This window comes from Dysidea avara, chromosome 4 (genome assembly GCF_963678975.1).
Source record: "Dysidea avara chromosome 4, odDysAvar1.4, whole genome shotgun sequence".
In the NCBI taxonomy this organism is placed as follows: domain Eukaryota; kingdom Metazoa; phylum Porifera; class Demospongiae; order Dictyoceratida; family Dysideidae; genus Dysidea; species Dysidea avara.
In genome coordinates this window covers 38014552-38033641 of record NC_089275.1, presented here as the reverse complement: position 1 = coordinate 38033641, position 19090 = coordinate 38014552, and the positions used below count along the sequence as shown (strand labels likewise).

The 19090-nt window shown below is 37.1% G+C and overlaps 1 protein-coding gene across 1 annotated transcript; it reads right to left on the bottom strand.

The window, feature by feature from the left end:
* Positions 1 to 1879: 1879 nt before the first annotated feature.
* LOC136253430 (uncharacterized) lies at positions 1880 to 18131 on the bottom strand. Its single transcript, XM_066046099.1, has 4 exons — positions 17791 to 18131; positions 11632 to 11997; positions 5247 to 5690; positions 1880 to 2949 (listed from the first exon to the last, which is right to left on the bottom strand). Exons 1-4 carry the CDS (start codon positions 18053 to 18055, stop codon positions 2105 to 2107), a joined length of 1920 nt encoding a protein of 639 aa, XP_065902171.1. The 5' UTR covers positions 18056 to 18131; the 3' UTR covers positions 1880 to 2104.
* Positions 18132 to 19090: the final 959 nt, after the last annotated feature.

Genomic DNA, 19090 nt, shown 5'->3' with positions numbered 1-19090 from the left:
CTGAAACAGCTACAATATGAAGAATGAATGTTCATACAACTATAGCTAATTCAAAGTTTAACATTGAAACTTTATTATTCAGCTGTGTTCTATATTCACTCTTGCTGCATCCTAAAATAATTTCTTTTAGCTCTAATTGGCTGTTAATTTGGCCGCCATTTTTCTTTTTGCTCTTTAAACTGACTATTATAAAAAGGCAGCCAAATTACCAGCCAATTATAGCTAAAAGAAATTACTTTATGATGCAGCAAGAGTGAATATAGAACACAGCTAAATGATAAAGGTTCAATGTTAAAATTTTGAATTAGTTGTACAATTACGAACATTCATTCTTGGCCACTTCAGATATCAGCTGCTTCAGTTTCCAGTTAGTTTTACTTTCACTTTCATGTATATATGCACCTATTTTAAGCCAAGGTGTTCTTGCATGGATTAAAACTTTAATAATTGTAGTTAGTTGTATTCTTGGCCACTCCAGATATCAGCCCTTTATAATTACCAGTTATTTTTCTCTTCAGCTGAGCTGAAGTTTTATTTTTAACATTGGGTTCCATGTACTTGTAGGCATACCTTTTTTAACAGTGAAGGTGTTTTTGGGGTGGATACTGTTGCTTTGTTGAGAAAGCTTATTATACGTATGTGACCTGGTCTGTGAAAAGGGGCCTTAAAGCCTTTTCAATTGTATATACTTGGCAACCCTGAAATTTAGTCCCCTGATACCCCTAACTTAGCACTATGACTTGGTGTAATATGAAGGTGATAGGTTGAAAACATGAGGAGTTATGATTAGCTAAACGTATCAATTTGGAAAGGCTATAAGACCCCTTTTCGCAGACCGGGTTACATATAAGAATTTCTACAGCTACAAAAAATAACTTATTTCTTCTTCCTGTAGTAAAGAAAAAAGACAGATGAAAAGAGGCCCCAAAGCTGGCCTATGGCCTGCTTTGGAGTACACGTACAAATACAAAAAGAAGTGATATCTAATCCAAAACAGCTGCAAGCTGTAAAAAAGGGCGCAACTCCCAAAAAACCATGGTGAAAAAAGATGTGAAATGCAAGTTGGCGGCCAAGAAATGGCTGTGATGGTAGGTAAATGGCAAAAATTTTAATAATGACAATTATTAACATTTGTCACTGAGTCCTAGTGAAACTTGGAGAAGGCAGTACAAATTTATCTGAATCGTCATTATTTAAATTTTTGCAATTTACCCACCATCACAGCCATTTCTTGGCCGCCAACTTGGATTTCACAGCTTTTTTCACCATGGCTTTTTGGGAGCCTCACCCTTTTTTATAGAATATTGTTGCTCTCTATTAGTTGCTAGTTAAGAACCTGCACAGCATACAATAAACAGTATGCATGATTATGAAAGCTACTTACAATTTAAAGCTGTTTATACAGAGAAGCAGTAGAAGTGTTTATCCAAGAAACAGACAAACAGTATGTAAGCAATTTCTGTTTACCTACAGGATTAAAGTATGTGACAAAATCAAGCATTTAACATACCCTAAAAGGTATCCCGCAGGTGTTTGCATCCATCAGATCCTTACATTAAGCAATACTTCATGTGTGTGCGCTGTTTTCAAGACAACGTCCTTTGTTTTCAAGACGTCATTTGTCGTCAAATCTAATACAGTTGTTATTATAAAAATTTACCACATGCAGTTGTCCATCCTAAGAGAGTAATTCCTTGCAGTACTTCTACTTTTATAGAGCAAATTTGTAAGCAATATAGTAGTAAATTTGTAGTTATGCATGCAACTGAGTAAAACATGTCAGTCTGTTACACTAGTACATAGTTATATAATTACACATTTTTTAACAGCTTTACAAAATATCCAGCATGCATTATTCTCAGTGCCAACAGACTATTAAGGAAAAATTGCACACTTTTAATCCATTACATGTAATTGCAATAAAACTACAACAGTATTGCCATACTATTCAAGTGTTTTGTCATGCATACATGTACGTATAAATGCTAAGGGTAAAACCACACAACAAAGTTTCTAAACCTCTACAAGTAACAAACTAAATGCTAATGCTAAGTGTTATGCATGTGTCCAGTTTTCAAGGGATCAGGTTCAAAGTACAGAAAAGTTAGAGATTAAAGATTTTCTGGATCCATTTTTGAATATTCTTAGATTGAACTTCAGAATTAGCAATAAAAGAGCCAGGCTGTCCACACTCATTGGTAGACTTGCTAATAACACCCCGCAGTAAAAGGGGCTTGTTATTATGAACAGATATAGCTACCACTCCAGATCCAATATTTCCAGCACAAGCATCAAACGTATTCGTCATTGTGCAAAAAAAGGTATTTGCAATGATTTCCTTTAAAAATGAAGATTTGCATCTTCTCTTATTTACAACTGTGCTTATTGACTTGTTGAGTATTGCATGATCAGGTGTTGCACTTGCAATGTTTCCCCAGCCAAAATATATTACTTGATCATTTGGTCGTACTTGTTCTCTTACCCTTCCACGCTGTATACATACCGGTCTGATGTTATGCAATTCTTTGGTAACATTAGTTGTGTTTAGCTTTATCAAAGCCAGGTCGAAATCTAAATCAGTAGACCTGAAATTAGAATAGCAGTAGATGTCTTTAATAGAATGTTCAGTTTCTTTGCTTTCTGATACACTGCATGTGTGCGCTTTTCCACTCCTCACAACCAAATCATTGTTGTTCTTTGCACTACACACACAACTGGCAGATGTCAGCACCCACTGATCATTTAGCAATGATCCACTGCACACAAGTGGCAAACTAAAATTACTTTTGTTGCATATAGCAACATTCCATGTAGGTGAAATGATACCATCCATGACAGAGGCACATTTGAGACAGCTGAATCCATCACTGGCAAGAATGTGGCCAGAGCGACATGCACATTTACCATTTTGGGATTTACAAAAATGTTCACATTTATTGTCACATGGATCTACAAATATACATACTTATGTGATTAACTAGCATATAAACATATTGAATATTGACAGCACTCACTAATACGCAATGTACTAATAATACAATCAAAATTAATAATAAATTATACATGTCATGATTATGACCATAGATGTAATTTCCACGTCATATTGTTACAATTGTGTTGGCCTCAAAATTTCTGCAGAGAATGTTACAATTTAATTACTTAAACATGATGGTACATTATACGATAAATAAAAGTGCATTCCACAACAATATGCTCAGCATCTGCCAACAATAATATTGTGCTGCTTTATGCATGGAGCATGCTAGCACATACAAAAGCAAACATCTTATTCATGCTATCTTCTAACCGAGGTCAGCATACCATGGTTTGAAATAAATTGCAAATTATGCTAAGCCGGGCCTAGCCCCACACAACAAGACGAGGGTTAGGATATACTCATTAGAGTTAAAAATAATTTGCTTTTATTGGAGGATTTTCTATATGCCCAAAGTATTCTACAATATAGCCATGTTATACTGTGTTTCCAGCATAGGGAAACCATTGGGTGCATGCTCCTTTTTCCTGCGCGGAAAAAGGAGCACCCAATGGTTTAAACACAGCAACTATAACATTGTACAGTTTTTTACAGCTGACTCTATGTTTTATTGCTACAATTTTAGTATCTTTTATTAAGTGTCTTGTATTATATCAAAAGTTTATTGAGCACTTGTTGTAGGAACATGGCATGTCTTGTACACTGTAGCTATGTTGTACAATATTTTTAGAGTGTAGAAAATACCCACTGTGACACTCATGTAACCACAGATGGCAAACCCAGAATGCATTCACATTGTACCCTCCCTCTTAACTTTCCCTTCCAGGTGGGCCTGGTATGACACTGTGAGGCTCAACCGATTAACACTACAATTTATTTCAAACTGTGCTGTGTTAGAAGGTAATGTAAACAAGGAGCTAGATACATTACAAAGAAGTGGAGACTCCAATACTCCCAGTACTTGTTTATTTTACATGCATAGTAAATGATGTGGATACTAACAGTTAGAATTTTAACTTTACAACAAAAGCTGTCTAATTATGTTCTTTGTAAACGGACCATCATGAGGTTTGAAGGCATAGACACATCATCACAAACTGACCTAAATTCCATCTACAAAGAAATTTTGGCTTGGCAACCTAAACAAACAGGTTTCACTATACTGGTACAAATTCAAAGCACTAAAACTGTTCTCCAGAAAGTATACCAATGCAGTGGCAGATACAGATGGGTTTCTGGGGTTTCGACAGAAACCCCCTTTTAAAATTAGCTCAGTGGCAGTCTAAATACATAAACATTGTTGTGCTGACAATTTGTAATATCAAAAAACTATGTACCACTGTATTTCAGTAGCATGCAAGCAGCTGCACTTAACTAACACCATATATAGCTATTAAACCCTTCACTTTTCATCCCTTACTGCATTGAACACGATCGAGAGCAATCAAAGCTACAGCTTATTTTGTGCTATAGTATTTGCAGTTTAAAGCATTGGATTTTAATTATTGTAATTGCTAACTAAAAGTAGCCTAAAATCTAGTCTCAGAGCTTCTAAAATCTCAAAATTTTCTGGAGAAATGTCATCAGGTGCCTTATTCAGCTATACCAACTTTCAGAAACCCCCTTTTAAAAATCCTAGATCCACCACTGCAATGTCCTCATTAACTCTGCTCATGTAGATAGTTTTTAAACCGAGATGGTGTTCAAAAATTGAAAAGGAAGGCCGAGGGATGAATTTGGCCAAGTTTTGAGCCATTGAAGTCTCAAAACTGGCTAAAATGAAAGGAAATTTACAGCTGAGGTACTTATTCAACTCCACAGAGCTGTACAGCCACATACAGTCATTCCCAGGCTGACCAGAGCTCCATGCATTAAGGCCCCACACCACACGTATGGATCGCCACTGGGCTCGGGAAAAGCAGCCAGCAAAACCAGACCACTCAAGTCTGGCTGATTTTAAGTGTGGAATTAGATAGTTTATTCATGTAGCTGTGTGTCCTGGGTGAAAAATCGAATCTGCTGACATGGGCGATAAGACCAGTTTCCTCAGACTGGGTCACAATTGAGAATTGAGCTTCACAACAGATATAGCAATTGGATAAACAAATCCATTGTTACTGCTAAATGTGTTACCACTGATTAGATGCCTTTGTTATTCCTTGGACATGCATGTAGCAGTAAACTATTATCCAAATGTGACTGACGTTTATATGTATATTATGTATGATACAGCATTCAGATTGTAGTATACCTTTCTGTAGCCCATTTCCTGTAGTCTCAACTGTATGGTTATCCATCACTGTTATATTGCTTGGCAGAGGTTGGAAAAAATTGGAAGAACTTGTGCCAGTTAGTTTATAGGTAAGTTTAAACAGGCCACTCTTGTTAACTGAAATAGTAAAACTATTCTCGTGTACAGCTTTATTAAATTTCAGTTTTAGGGGGTTTACCATAACGCAAGATCTGTCTTCAGGACTAAATATAAGTACAAGGTCCTCTTCAGGTTTAGCTTTTACAGAGAATATATACTGAGTGTTTATAGTAAATTGTGGATAGTTTGGTATGCTGATGATTCCATTGTCACAGGCTCCACCAGTGTACATAGTTCCTGAACAGTTGCAAGTAAAAGATCTGTTTTCATTGGTCACACAGGTTCCACCATGCTGACATGGATTAGGAGTACATGATTCTATTTCTGGAAGAAAAAAATACAAATAGTATTATTAGGTATCGTTTAATTAGTAGTAAGGCTACAGTTAGGATCCAACAAACTTCTTATAGTAACTGGCTAATAAGGTAAAGATGCCAGTAACAAGGAATTGTAAATCTGAGTAAAACTCATGGAATTAAACATTAATGAAACAAGAGGGTTGCCTACTCTACATTAAACTCCTACTTCAGTCATATGTGACTAGCTGAGCAAACCCACAATTTTTGCACATTACGTTTACTACTACCAATAGTAACAAATAAGTAGACAGCTAAAATTTTGTTGGGTTATAGCACTAGACAGTCAGGCCCGTAGCCAGGGATTTTGAAAGGGGGGTTCTTTTTGACCAAAAGTGGACCTTTACTTGCATGATGATTAATAAAGGTACTGAGACTGGGTGTGCTTTCTAGGGGGATCTGGGGGCATGCCCCCCCAGAAAATGTTTGAAAATTGGAGTCTGGAGATTGAAACTGGTGGCATTTTCTGACTATTTTCTATATATAACTTATACTGCATATGGCTAACTATATTACAATATATAGTCATAAAGGAGTAGTATATATTGAAATATCACAGTGAACAAGAATGGGAAAGATTGAGCACTCTGCCATGATCAACAGGGGCAGTGGAGCAGAACAAAGAGTGTCTTAAACAATGAAATTTACACATTGCATGGAGTTGAAGCATGGATGCTATTCGTGGGCTCTGCATGGAGGGACTTGTCCACTAAAATCTTATATTTTAATGAAAGCTCGGTTTAGACAATCTACATGTAACTTAAGTAGCTTTTAAAAGAAAATGTAATTGTGACTGCTCTATTAGAGTGATTGTTCTATTAGAGCGGTTGACTGCTCTATTAGAGTATCTCGATCTTGCAATGCATTTAATACAAGCACTGAATGAGTTACTCGGAGCACTTAATTTAGCTTTTTATTAGTAAACTGTAGCTAATGGACTTTTCCTCCTGAAAATTTGGACTTGTATACTAAAATTGTGAACCTTTTTGGTTAAATTATGAACCTTTTTACTGAAATTGTGGACCTTTTTTCCAAGAGGGCGGTTCTTCAGAACCCCCCGAACCCCCCCTGGCTACGGGCCTGACAGTTGGAACTGCAAGTGATTTGATTTGTACAACAACTATAATTATGTGACCCACTGAGTGAAAACCGGCTGTTTTCACAAAATTCTATTTTGCTATTTAATAAACGTATTGAAATAAACTGCGTAAAAATACACATGCTACATAAAAATTTTACACACATATTAATCGTTTTGTTATGTACTGAAACAAAGCTCAAATTAATAAAATCTATACACCACCAGATGCTCCTGTTCATTGGGAGTAAGAAATCTTTGTTTCGTGTTTGTACAGCTTAGATAGTTATGGGCACTTATGTATGATGTGGTAGAAATAAAGTTTACCATCATAATTTAATTGTTGAAATGGCCCTTTTCTTTGCCCACATGGAGATGTATAGGAAAAACACTACCTTAATCGATGCACCAGTTCATCTTGAACAGACTGAGCCAAATCCCATCTTTGCAGCTTGTTTCAGTCATGAGTTATAATTGATTATGTAAGCACCTATAATATATTTGCCGTATTGTTGCTGTACAAATCGGGTTTATGCCTGTCCCAACTGTCTATTGCTATAACTCCAAGACTATTCATCACAAAAGGCTGAAACTTTTGCTGTCCACTTCTTTGTTACTATAGATAACAGAGAAGCAATAAAATGGACATTGAGGAAATTGTGAAAATGGCCGGTTTTTACTCAGTAGGCCACATATGACAAATAAATTACAGGTGCTTAATGATTTGATCATAATTCACAACATCATATTCACAACTGAAATAAGCTACAAGTCGGTTCATTCTGCATGTGCACAAAGAAGCCCTGTAAAAATGACAATAGCAATTCAACTTCTGTTGCCACACAAATAAGTGCCCATTCGGCTTGCACCATTACATAAGCCAGTATAACTATTATGGGAATAATAGATACACAAAAGCATTAAGCATAATGCACATAACAAACACAAACTTTTGGGCATTCTGGATCAGAGAAGTTGCAATTCTGCACATTTTGGATCCAAAATAGTCTAATGAAACAGATAATTGCACTGTAACAGTTACCAATGAGATTTACAACTACAATTGAGGGAAAAATGGCCAAAGATTGAGATGCTCTAATAGAACTGTCATCACATAAATTGAAATACCCTAATAGAATATAAACATCTAACCTCTAACCTTATATAATAGGGCATCAAGATACAATTTTTAAAGAATATACTGTATTTGGGGCACTATGGGGAAAACTGAGCATAAGTACATAATTGGAGCACAATAACAGAAGTTTAGGAGTGTTGCTCAAAAGCATGAAAGGCAATTTCAAAAGCATAATAGACTCAGTCATACCTAGTGCCCACAATTCATGTACCCGTAACTGTATAATGAAACAAAAAAGATTTTCTTACATATGCTATACTCTCCATGAATCAATGGTGTATACTGTAGGTCTCTTGTTCTTGTTTCACTGCAAACTGAAGAGATTTTTATGTGAAGAGTTTGATTTTTATTCCATCATAGACTTTTATGTACAATACCTGTTTATAGAAAGATAATTTTGTGAAAAAGAGTGGATTTTCACTTAGCTGGTCACATACACCTTGTCAGTCATATAGCCATGACTGAAGTAGGGAATAAACATCCACTAGTATAGCTGCAGGCAGTACTTATTCTAGGATTGCTATGGGGGAAAATTACCCCCTAAATCTTTAAAATTGTGAGTAACAAGTACAATGTATACTTAAGTTAAATTTGCTTTTAAAATGCAGGGCCATAAAAGAGCTGGGGATTTAAGTACTTTGGATGAACCCCTCTTTGGCATTGTCAATTTCACCATAAACGTTTGGCAGGCTGACAAGTGAGAGCATGCTCATTTACAAAAAGAGGGACCATAGGGCACTGAAAGCTACTCTTACTTAGCTAGAGCCAAGCCCCACCCCTATATTGCCTTAAAATCTGAGTGGAGCTGGAAATACTGACATATAAAGTCATACAAATTTACTAATAGTACAATTCAACATTTCTTTATGTGATCCCAGCTTTAAGATAAGATCTTTTATTAATAATAGCATTTCAGCTGTGATTTAATCCTTTCGATTTTGTGGTTTATAAGGTGTTTATCTGTACACTGTTTCTTGTTTACGGAATCCAATTCCACTAACCCACTGACCTGTACATGTGTAGTTAGCCACTCTACCTTTATGCACAGTGTATATCTACAAAACTTTCTTAGTCCCTGGTCTAAGAAACATTATCAAACTTAAGATCCCAACCACAATTTCATATACAGTGTAATTTAAGTTCAGTTGCAATAATTAAATTCGTAGCCAGAAGTCACATGTGACCTTCAGTGTAAACTAACCATTGCTATATAAACTAACTTTTGCTATGTAAACTAAGTATTGCTCAACTGAATTGCATGCCATTGAAGCATGACAAAAAGTAATTACAGTATATAGTTTGTATTGAGCAGAGGAGTACTGAGTATGTAGCCACATGCATAATGCTATTAAAAGCATTGTGAATGGATATAATATGATTATTTGTGACTGGGCCTATGAAAACAGGGCATGTGGGCACAAACTACACCCCATCACATAACAGGTCATATCTCAGTAATGGTATAGAATACTTGCATTCTGTAATTTGTATTATACTATATAATAATTAGACATTGAAACACAGGGTTCTACGGAATTTAGAAACCTGAAAAGCCCTGTGTTGTGGCGCACGAGCAAAACAATCACTACTACAAGGCCTGAGGGGTTCTAAATTCTGTAGTACCCCGTGTTTTGATGTCTAACTAATTTAGACTACAGCTCATTGTTGTACCTTCACAGCTGCTTGTGACACAAGAAATGTAGCATTAACAAGCCTAATACACCTCCCTGTACTTGTAATGCATGTCGCGGCACTTGCTATCCAGTTAAATGCACATACGTTGCCAATGTTACAGGCATGTAATTGTCATGTTTTGTATTGCCCCAGAGACAGGGATCTATTGAGACATGAACAAGGGATCTACAGGATTTGGATACCTGTAAGTAGCCAATGAAATTAAAGTAATTCACCTTGTTGTGGTTTAAAGCTAATTAAATGTATTAAAAGAGTTGAAGATTACATGGCCATAGGTTGGTAACATAAAAAGATACGAGTCATGAAAGCTTGAAAACAATTAAGGCAAAATTTACATAATTATGTGCCCACATGCCCTGCTTTCGTAGGCCCAGTCACATTTTATAAATGTGCTCTTTTATCAATGCAAATTGAACTTATACTAATAATTGATGTTACATGTCAGATTTTAAGTGATAACTATGAGAGTCACAAATGAACAGTTCAGTAGGGGCTAGCCCACATGCTGTAACAGGCATGACAACTAAAAAATAATGTGTCTTGCCATGAAGCTACCAGGAATGGTGTAACTTTTCAAGTTGAAAGGAGATGTGTTTTTTCTGTTTGATTACAAATGAAAATTAAGAGCAACTATGACTCTTTGTGTAGAGAATTTGCATTTGAAAACATGATAGACTAAGACAATTTATAAAACAGTTAAGAAGACACTTCTCTGCATAATAATTTGTGGTTTAAAGTGGTTTGCTTGACGTAACGCTTCCTTAGCTAGAGTCCACAATCCAAAAATTTGAATTAATTTAATATCTAGAAAGAGCATGTGCACCTTATGCACAATTCCATTAGTAGTGCACTGCATAATTAATGTTGAATCTGTTTCATAAACAATATGTGTGGTATACATTCTATTCACTTGTATGATACTACAAGGCACTATGGATACAAAAGATCTGCATGGATGTCTTTCAAAAAACTGAAAATCAGACTATTTGAGATTGAATATTAAGGGGCATATATTAAAGATTAAATCTATGGATAATTTTGTTAGCTGTGGGGTTTGGGGTACAGCTCCTACTGTAGACGCTCATGGCATCTTAATAATTATTTCATCTTGTCTAACTGGCCTTACATTGAACGTACGCACAAATGACTCCAATGAGCTAGTTGGTTTCAGTGGCCAGCCTCACCCTTTTCAAGTAAGTAAGATGAAAATAGAAACCTAAACCTTAATAATTTATAGTATGCAAACAGCCTTTATTCATTGAATGAAATTGAAAAACCGCTTGTCTGCATGTTTGTGTATTTATCCAACACCCATGTGAGCTGTAGAAAATTTTTTCTGTAGCTCACATGGGTGTTGGAGAAACACACCAACACACAGACAAGAGGTTTTTTCAATTTCAGGAAATGAAGTGCGCACCCATAGATTGTCCCCATCTGTTTGTGGGCATGTGCCTGGTAAAGTAGGCAAAAAAGTGGAATTTAAAGTTGGATTAGGAATCAAATGAAAAGTTGCGATACAAAGGAACTTCTAAAAAATAGTGAAACTACAGTGATTGTGTATACAGTATTTCCTCCATTATCCATTGATTAACCGACACAATCTATTATTTAAACTGTGGAAGTGACTGTTCTATTAGATTATTTTTCCTAAATGGTATGCTCTAATAGAGTATTTTTAACCTATATATAAATTTACGGCCTTCATTTATCTGAACTTTTCCATTATCCAAACACACCTAAGGTCCAATGAGTTTGGGTAGTAGAGGGATCACTGTACCGACAGATAATTATATTGAATTTAATCCCTATTTCAATCATGGTTATAGACTGAAGTATAGAGATTAAATTGTCATTTGTATATCTGCAGGTAATACACAACTTCTCTTGTTTAGCTACTATTTAGCTATTCCCTTGTTTCACTACTTTTTCCTAATCCAACTTAAATTCCTAATTTTTCCTTTTACTTGTTTACATATGAAGCCAAATAAAGAAGCTAACCATTGCATATTGGTGGATCACTCCAGTGCACAGTATTGTCACTGCTTAATCTGCACACTTGAACAGCATTGGAAGAAATGGAATAGTATCCTTCAGAACACTGCACATTACAGATTGCTCCAGGTTGTGTGTCACATGGTGAGATTAGCAATCCATTTTTAGGAGCACTAAGTGGCTCACACAGCAAAATTTCACAACTAGTAGAACTTCCTGACCATTCGCTTGTGGGAAGGCATGTGCGTACAGTAGATCCAACAATCATGTAGCCAATATTGCACTCAAAATTACATGTAGTTCCTTTTGTTTGATTTCCATTACATCTAATATTTCCATTTGCTGGCATCATTAAAGTTGGACAGGGCAGATCTACAAAATATTTATTCAACATCTAAGTGTGGAGTATCAAGACACACGGTAGTGTGTCGTGCGGCCCAAGAAGCCGGCGTGCCACCCATGAGTATATTAACAGGAAGAAAGAAAACGCAATTTTCAAACCTATGTAGCTCTGTGATCCCTTATCCGATTGGAACCAAATTTGCTAGAGAAGTGCCGGCCAGCAAGGGGAGTCTACACACCAAATTTGAAGAAAATCGCTTCAGCCATTTCTGAGATACGAGCGAACAAAATTTCGTTTTAATTTCTTCGTTTTTTTCTTCTTCTACTTCTTTATTTCGCACACTTCACAAAATCCGCCATAAAACACGAATTCGTGCTCGGATCGGGCTGAACTTTGGCACACGTAAAGGGCTCATTAAGGCGGATCTCTGTACCAACTTTGGTAGGAATTCGATGAACATTCACGGAGTTATGACCGATTATTTACGTAAAATAAGGTCGAAGGTCTGTCACGTCTACAGAGTAAACTCCTTTGAGAAATCAGTTGAAAATCGCTATGTAGATGGAGCAACCATCGTAGGAGTGCCTTTTTGTGGTTTGAAAGGAATCGGGATAAAGACCACGGAGATATGACACAAAACCCGACCTGTGTCAAAATTACGCGATCGATTTTTATGAATAAAAATACTATTAGTTTTCGTGTCTATCAGGCAAACCGCTTTCTATCTGATCTCTCTACAGGGTGATTTGTTTGTAGCTGATCTCTCTACAAGTTGATTTGTGTGTAGCTGATCTCTCTGCAGGTTGATGTGTTTGTAGCCGATCTCTCTACATGGTAATTTGTTTGTAGCTGAACTCTCTATAAGGTCATTTGTTTGTAGCCGATCTCTCTACAGGTTGATTTGTTTGTAGCTGAACTCTCTACGGGTGATTTGTTTGTAGCCGATCTCTCTACAGGGTAATTTGTTTGTAGCTGAACTCTCTATAAGGTCATTTGTTTGTAGCTGATCTCTCTACAGGTTGATTTGTTTGTAGCTGAACTCTCTACAGGGTAATTTGTTCGTAGCTGAACTCTCTATAAGGTTATTTGTTTGTAGCTGATCTCTCTACAGGTTGATTTGTTTGTAGCTGAACTCTCTACAGGGTAATTTGTTTGTAGCTGAACTCTCTATAAGGTCATTTGTTTGTAGCTGATCTCTCTACAGGTTGATTTGTTTGTAGCTGAACTCTCTACAGAGTAATTTGTTTGTAGCTGAACTCTCTATAAGGTCATTTGTTTGTAGCTGATCTCTCTACAGGTTGAAGCTGAACTCTCTACAGGGTGATTTGTTTGTAGCCGATCTCTCTACAGGGTAATTTGTTTGTAGCTGAACTCTCTATAAGGTCATTTGTTTGTAGCTGATCTCTCTACAGGTTGATTTGTTTGTAGCTGAACTCTCTACAGGGTGATTTGTTTGTAGCCGATCTCTCTACAGGGTAATTTGTTTGTAGCTGAACTCTCTATAAGGTCATTTGTTTGTAGCTGATCTCTCTACAGGTTGAAGCTGAATTCTCTACAGGGTGATTTATTTGTAGCCAATCTCTCTACAGGGTAATTGAACTCTCTATAAGGTCATTTGTTTGTAGCTGATCTCTCTACAGGTTGATTTGTTTGTAGCTGAACTCTCTACAGGGTGATTTATTTGTAGCCGATCTCTCTACAGGGTAATTTGTTTGTAGCTGAACTCTCTATAAGGTGATTTGTTTGTAGCTGATCTCTCTACAGGATGATTTGCTTGTAGCTGAACTCCTTACATTGTGTCTAGTTTCTAGCTGATCTCTCTACAGGGTGATTTGTTTGTAGCTGATCTCTCTACAAGGTGATTTGTTAGCTGAACTCTCTACAGCAGGGGCGGATCCAGGACCTGACAAGGGGAGGGGCACAAACAGGAAAGTTGTGAGTGGCAGATCTTCTAGTTAGTTGCTCCATTTTTGAAGCAACAAATAATACACCTCTTAGTAGTATCTCACTGTTGGTTTTTACCATTTTGGCCTTTGCAGATGGCTGTGAAGTCTTTAAAGCTGGTTAAAAGGCTCTGAATGTCTCAAACACCTTGGCGTAACAATTTCAAGCAACCTTTCATGGAATGAACATGTCCAAAGGATTACCAACAAGGCCAAACAAGTAAACAACTTTTTGTATCGTAACTTATGCGAATGTCCTACTCACATTAAATGTAATTGTTTCAAGATTATGGTTCGTCCAATCATTGAATATGCTGCGTCTGCTTGGGATCCCCACACCTTGTTGAATATAAACAAGCTAGAATCAATCCAGAGAACTGCTGCTAGATTTTGCTTTAATGACTTTTCAAGATATTCAAGTGTTACTAACATGTTGTCTTCTCTTAATCTACCATTGTTACAGGCAAGAAGAACCCAAGCTAAATTAAGTACTTTTTACAAAATAATTAACGGATATTTGATTGTGCCTACAGATGATCTTACCCCTAAACTTTCAAGTTTAAGGAGTGGCTACTATCATCAACCAATGACTCTAATTGATGCATACAAATTTTCCTTTTCCCCATCAACCATCAAATTATGGAACCAACTCCCTGCCGAGGGGTCACCAACTCACAAAAAAGCGGTACGGATTTCAAAATCTTGAACAAATTTCACAAGATTTCACGGATTTCACAAAATCGAACGAGAGCTGCAAAATCTGATTTTAAATTACAGGTTGGTGTAGAGTGATAAGTTCTGAAATCACCAAAATATAGTGGGAGAAAGAAACAGAAGTTCAGCAGGCATGTAAGAGCAAAGCCTCACGAAATTGAGAGGAATTGCGAAGCCATATAAACCAGGAGTAAAGCCTATAGGCATAACTATTAAACGAAACCCTACAAAACCAGGAGCAACTCGCAGGTGAAGCCCTTATAAACCAGTAAACAAGGCCAATCATTCAGGGGAAATCCCGCGCGAAACCCCACAAAACCAGGAGCATCTCAGTGTATGCTTAAGTTGCTTTTGTAGTTGGTGTGTTGCTAAGTTTATGAAGTTTTGCTAAGTTTGTAGTTTGCTAAGTAAATCCGAAGCGGAGCGGAACATCGGATTTCATTCTCACTTTTGTGCAGGAGCAGTTTGCATGGATTCTCCAGGTTTTGTTTGGCTTCTTTCCCACAGCTCCTGGTTTTGTTTGGCTTCCACAACTCACTTAATATAAATCCGAAACGGAGCGTAACAACGGAATTTATTCTTACTTTTAAACAGTTTGCATGGATTCTCTCCTGGTTTGTTGGCTTCTTTCCCACAACTCCTGGTTTTGTTTGGCTTCCACAACTCGCTTAATATAAATCCGAAACGGAGCGGAACATCGGATTTCATTCTCTCCTGGTTTTGTGCGGCTTCTTTCCCACAGCTCCTGGTTTTGTGCGGCTTCCACAACTTGATTATACAAATCCGAAGCGGAGCGGAACATCGGATTTCATTCTTACTTTTGTGCAGGAGCAGTTGAGTGTAAGCTACGGTACCAGAACGAGTATAGAATCAGAATCACGATAACAACATAAGATTTCGTATTTCAGGCAGGATTTTACTGAAGGTGTACGAGATTTCGAAGCAGTTGGTGACCCCTCGCTCCCTGCTGATGTAATTAATTCCTCTACCCCTAATGAGTTTTGTAATAACTTAAGTAACTTTTATGATCACACCTGTGCGTTATAATCTTTTGATTGCTGCACAGTAATAAATATAATATAATATAATAATAACACAAACGCGATAATTATTTTTGGGGGCGCTTAGTACGTACGAAGGTGCTGGGTGACAGTTTCATAGTTAGTTTGACTTTGGTTCGCTTTAGTTTCAGGTGAGTCGTAATAAAATGTGCATATTTTCGTGAGTTAGTTTATAAGCTGATCTTGGCCTGGCATATTAAAAGTTTAGTATTTTAATCAGAAGTAGATCTATGGCTCCTCCACAAGGTGAGGGGGGGGGGGGCATTTGCCCCAAATGCCCCATCCTGGATCCGCCATTGTACAGGGTGATTTGTTTCTAGCTTATCTCTCTACAGGTTGATTTGTTTGTTGCTGATCACTCTAAAGGTTGATTGTTTGTAGCTGAACTCTCTGCAAAGTGTTATGTTTGTAGCTGATCTCTCTACAGGTTAAGCACTGTCCAACTAGTATTAAAGCAAAATGTTATAGTAGCATGATTAGGCCTATACTAGAATATGCCTCTGCCATCTGGTCTCCATATACTCAAAGGAATATTGACTTAGTTGAAGCTGTCCAAAGATGATCAGTGAGGTTTATATTTAATAATTAATCACCTTATGCTAATGTTACAGAAATGTTGGAAAGAATTGATTTTAAGACTTTTAGCAGAGAGAAGAAATGAATCAAAATTGATAATACTTGTACAAGATTGTTAATGATTTAGTAGAAATATACACAGATGATATCCTTTCCCCCCGACCATCTATTCATAATACAAGAGGGCACCAACTGCGATTTTTACTACCTCCCACCAGAATCAACTCCTACCACTACACCTTTTTTTCCTTCAGCAATTCGACAATGGAACAATCTTCCGGAATCTGTAATTAATTCATCAAGTGTAGAACATTTTAAATCCTTACTTAATTAATTTTATAACTATAGTGTGCTCTTATACTCTATTTTGAGGTCTTGCACAGTAATATAATATAATATAATAATTTGTTTGTAGCTGAACTCTCTCCACAGTGACTTGTGTGTAGCTGAATTCTCTAGAGAGTTACTTAATTGTAGGTGAACTCTCTACAGGGTGCATGACTTGTTTATAGCTGAACTCTCTTCAGTGTGACTTGTAATGTTCTGAATCTCTACGGTGATATATTTGTAGCTTAACTCTCCACAGGGTGATTTGTTTCTTGCTGAACTGTCTATAAGATTAACTGTTTGCAGCTGAACTCCCTACAGAATAACTTGCAATGTAATAGAATTCTATAATGAAGTAAATTAGCTGAATGCTCTATTAGGGTGACTGTTCTATTAGAGTATCTCGATCTCGCATTTGCTACACGGAGTTGGCTTTCGAATCATAACTCAGTGGTTTGTAATCCAATTCTTCTATACTACTGCAAGGACTTTCTATAAAGATTATTCCAGCTATACACCGATTTTCAGCTCATTGCTCTAAGCGGTTTGCCTAGTAGACGTAAAAACTAATACTTTTTGTTATTCATAAAAAGCGATCGCGTACTTGTGACATAGGTTGGGTTTTGTGTCATATCTCCGTAGTCTTTACATCGATTCCTTTCTAACCACCAAAAGGCACTCCTACGATGGTTACTCCATCTACATAGCAATTTTCAACTCATTCTATGGAGCGGTTTACCCTGTAGGCGTGACAACAAATCGATCTTGTTTTACGCGAATAATCGGTCATAACTCCTGAACCAATCATCAGATTTGTACCAAATTTGATACTAGAATTCGCCTTTGGACTCCCTTACTGTGTGCCAAATTTCAAGGCGATCGGAGCACGCGTTTGCGTTTTATAGCAATTTTTGCAAGTGTGTGAAAACACGAAGAAAAAAAAATAAACCAAGAGAAAAAATCGATACGTTGGCAGCTCGTACCTCGGAAATTGCTGGAGCGATTTCCTTCAAATGTGGAATGTAGACTCCCCTGGCTGGCGGGCAACTCTGTAGCAAATTTGGTTCCAATCGGATAAGGGATCACCGAGATACAAAGGTGTGAAAATGACGTTTTCTTTGTTCCTGTCAATATACTCACGGTGTGGCGCGCCGGCTTCTTGGGCCGCACGACACACTACCGTGTGTCTTGATATACTTACTTGTTGTAATAAGGCTGGTTCTTTCACTACATCGTACAACACTAAATGAATTACTCCATGGGTAGACAATGCCATTTGCTGTTATGAATACAGCAACATCTAGCACATTCACCGTATCTCTAGTCACAGGGAGAGGAATGTTTCTAGCATACGTTCTTCCATCAGTTTGCACTTCAGAATTAATCTCATTTGATTCAGTGTACTGATAAAGTACTAGAATTCTCCCATTAGTGCTTGTGTAAATGATTATGAATCCTTGGATCATTTCTATATTTGTGTCATCCCTGAACTATGCATGCAACAATATTATGACAATAACACAGTGCAGTTACTAGTGGATCATTTATACGTACAACCAAAAATATATGACTTTAGTTATGTGTTTTCTTGGCTCATAAAACTTCAGCCAAAGTTTCCTGCATAGTCAGTAAGCTGCTACAAGTATGGATGCAATACCGTAATTCGCTTTATTTCCGAGCAAAAATTTTTCGTGATTAAAATTTTCGTGTAAAAATATTTTTGCATGATTTACGTAAATGACTGCTCGATCTTGTATAAAAATTTTCGTGTCGTACTAATTTTCCATACGACAGTTATTTTACAACAGAAAAAAAAGCAAATTACGGTACTCATTTGAATAGACGGCTACCACAAAAACTGTTGAATAAGGCCACATAAACTTAATTATTACTTTCTCATCCTCCTGTGCTCAAAATAGCAGTGCGGGAGGGCGGGTTTTTATTTATTTTTTACTAACTAGATAGCTGAATTAGCTAGCTAAAATGACTGAAAATGCAATTTTCTTAGGCTATACTCTAGCAAGGTACCAACTATAAAAGGTACCAACTATAAAAGGTGCTAATTGGCCTCCCTTAGCCACCAGTGGTGTAAAAAATCCTTGATGAGGTAAGAAAACGGTGATGCAGGCGGGGATGAGAAACTAATAATTAAGCTTACGTTTAGGCCACTCCAAATAAATTCTCTGTTTCCAGTCCACCGCCCGCATAATTATGTAGTTCTGTGCTTTAGTTAGGCTGAGAAACTAGGTAACTACTCGTGTCATGCATTTTCAATAACATCTGTAAAATGTACGTAGCTACATGTAGATGTGATCGTCCAAAGATTGCATGAGAGTAATGTAGTTCGAGCTGGTCAGCTAGTTGGTTCAACTCCAGATTATTGGTCCGGCTCAGGCCTGACCAACCGGACCGTCTCCTCCGGCCTTGCCCGGACGTGACTTTTCCTCAGATAACTACCTGAACATAATTTTATTACGCTGAGAGTCGGGTGTGCCAGGCTA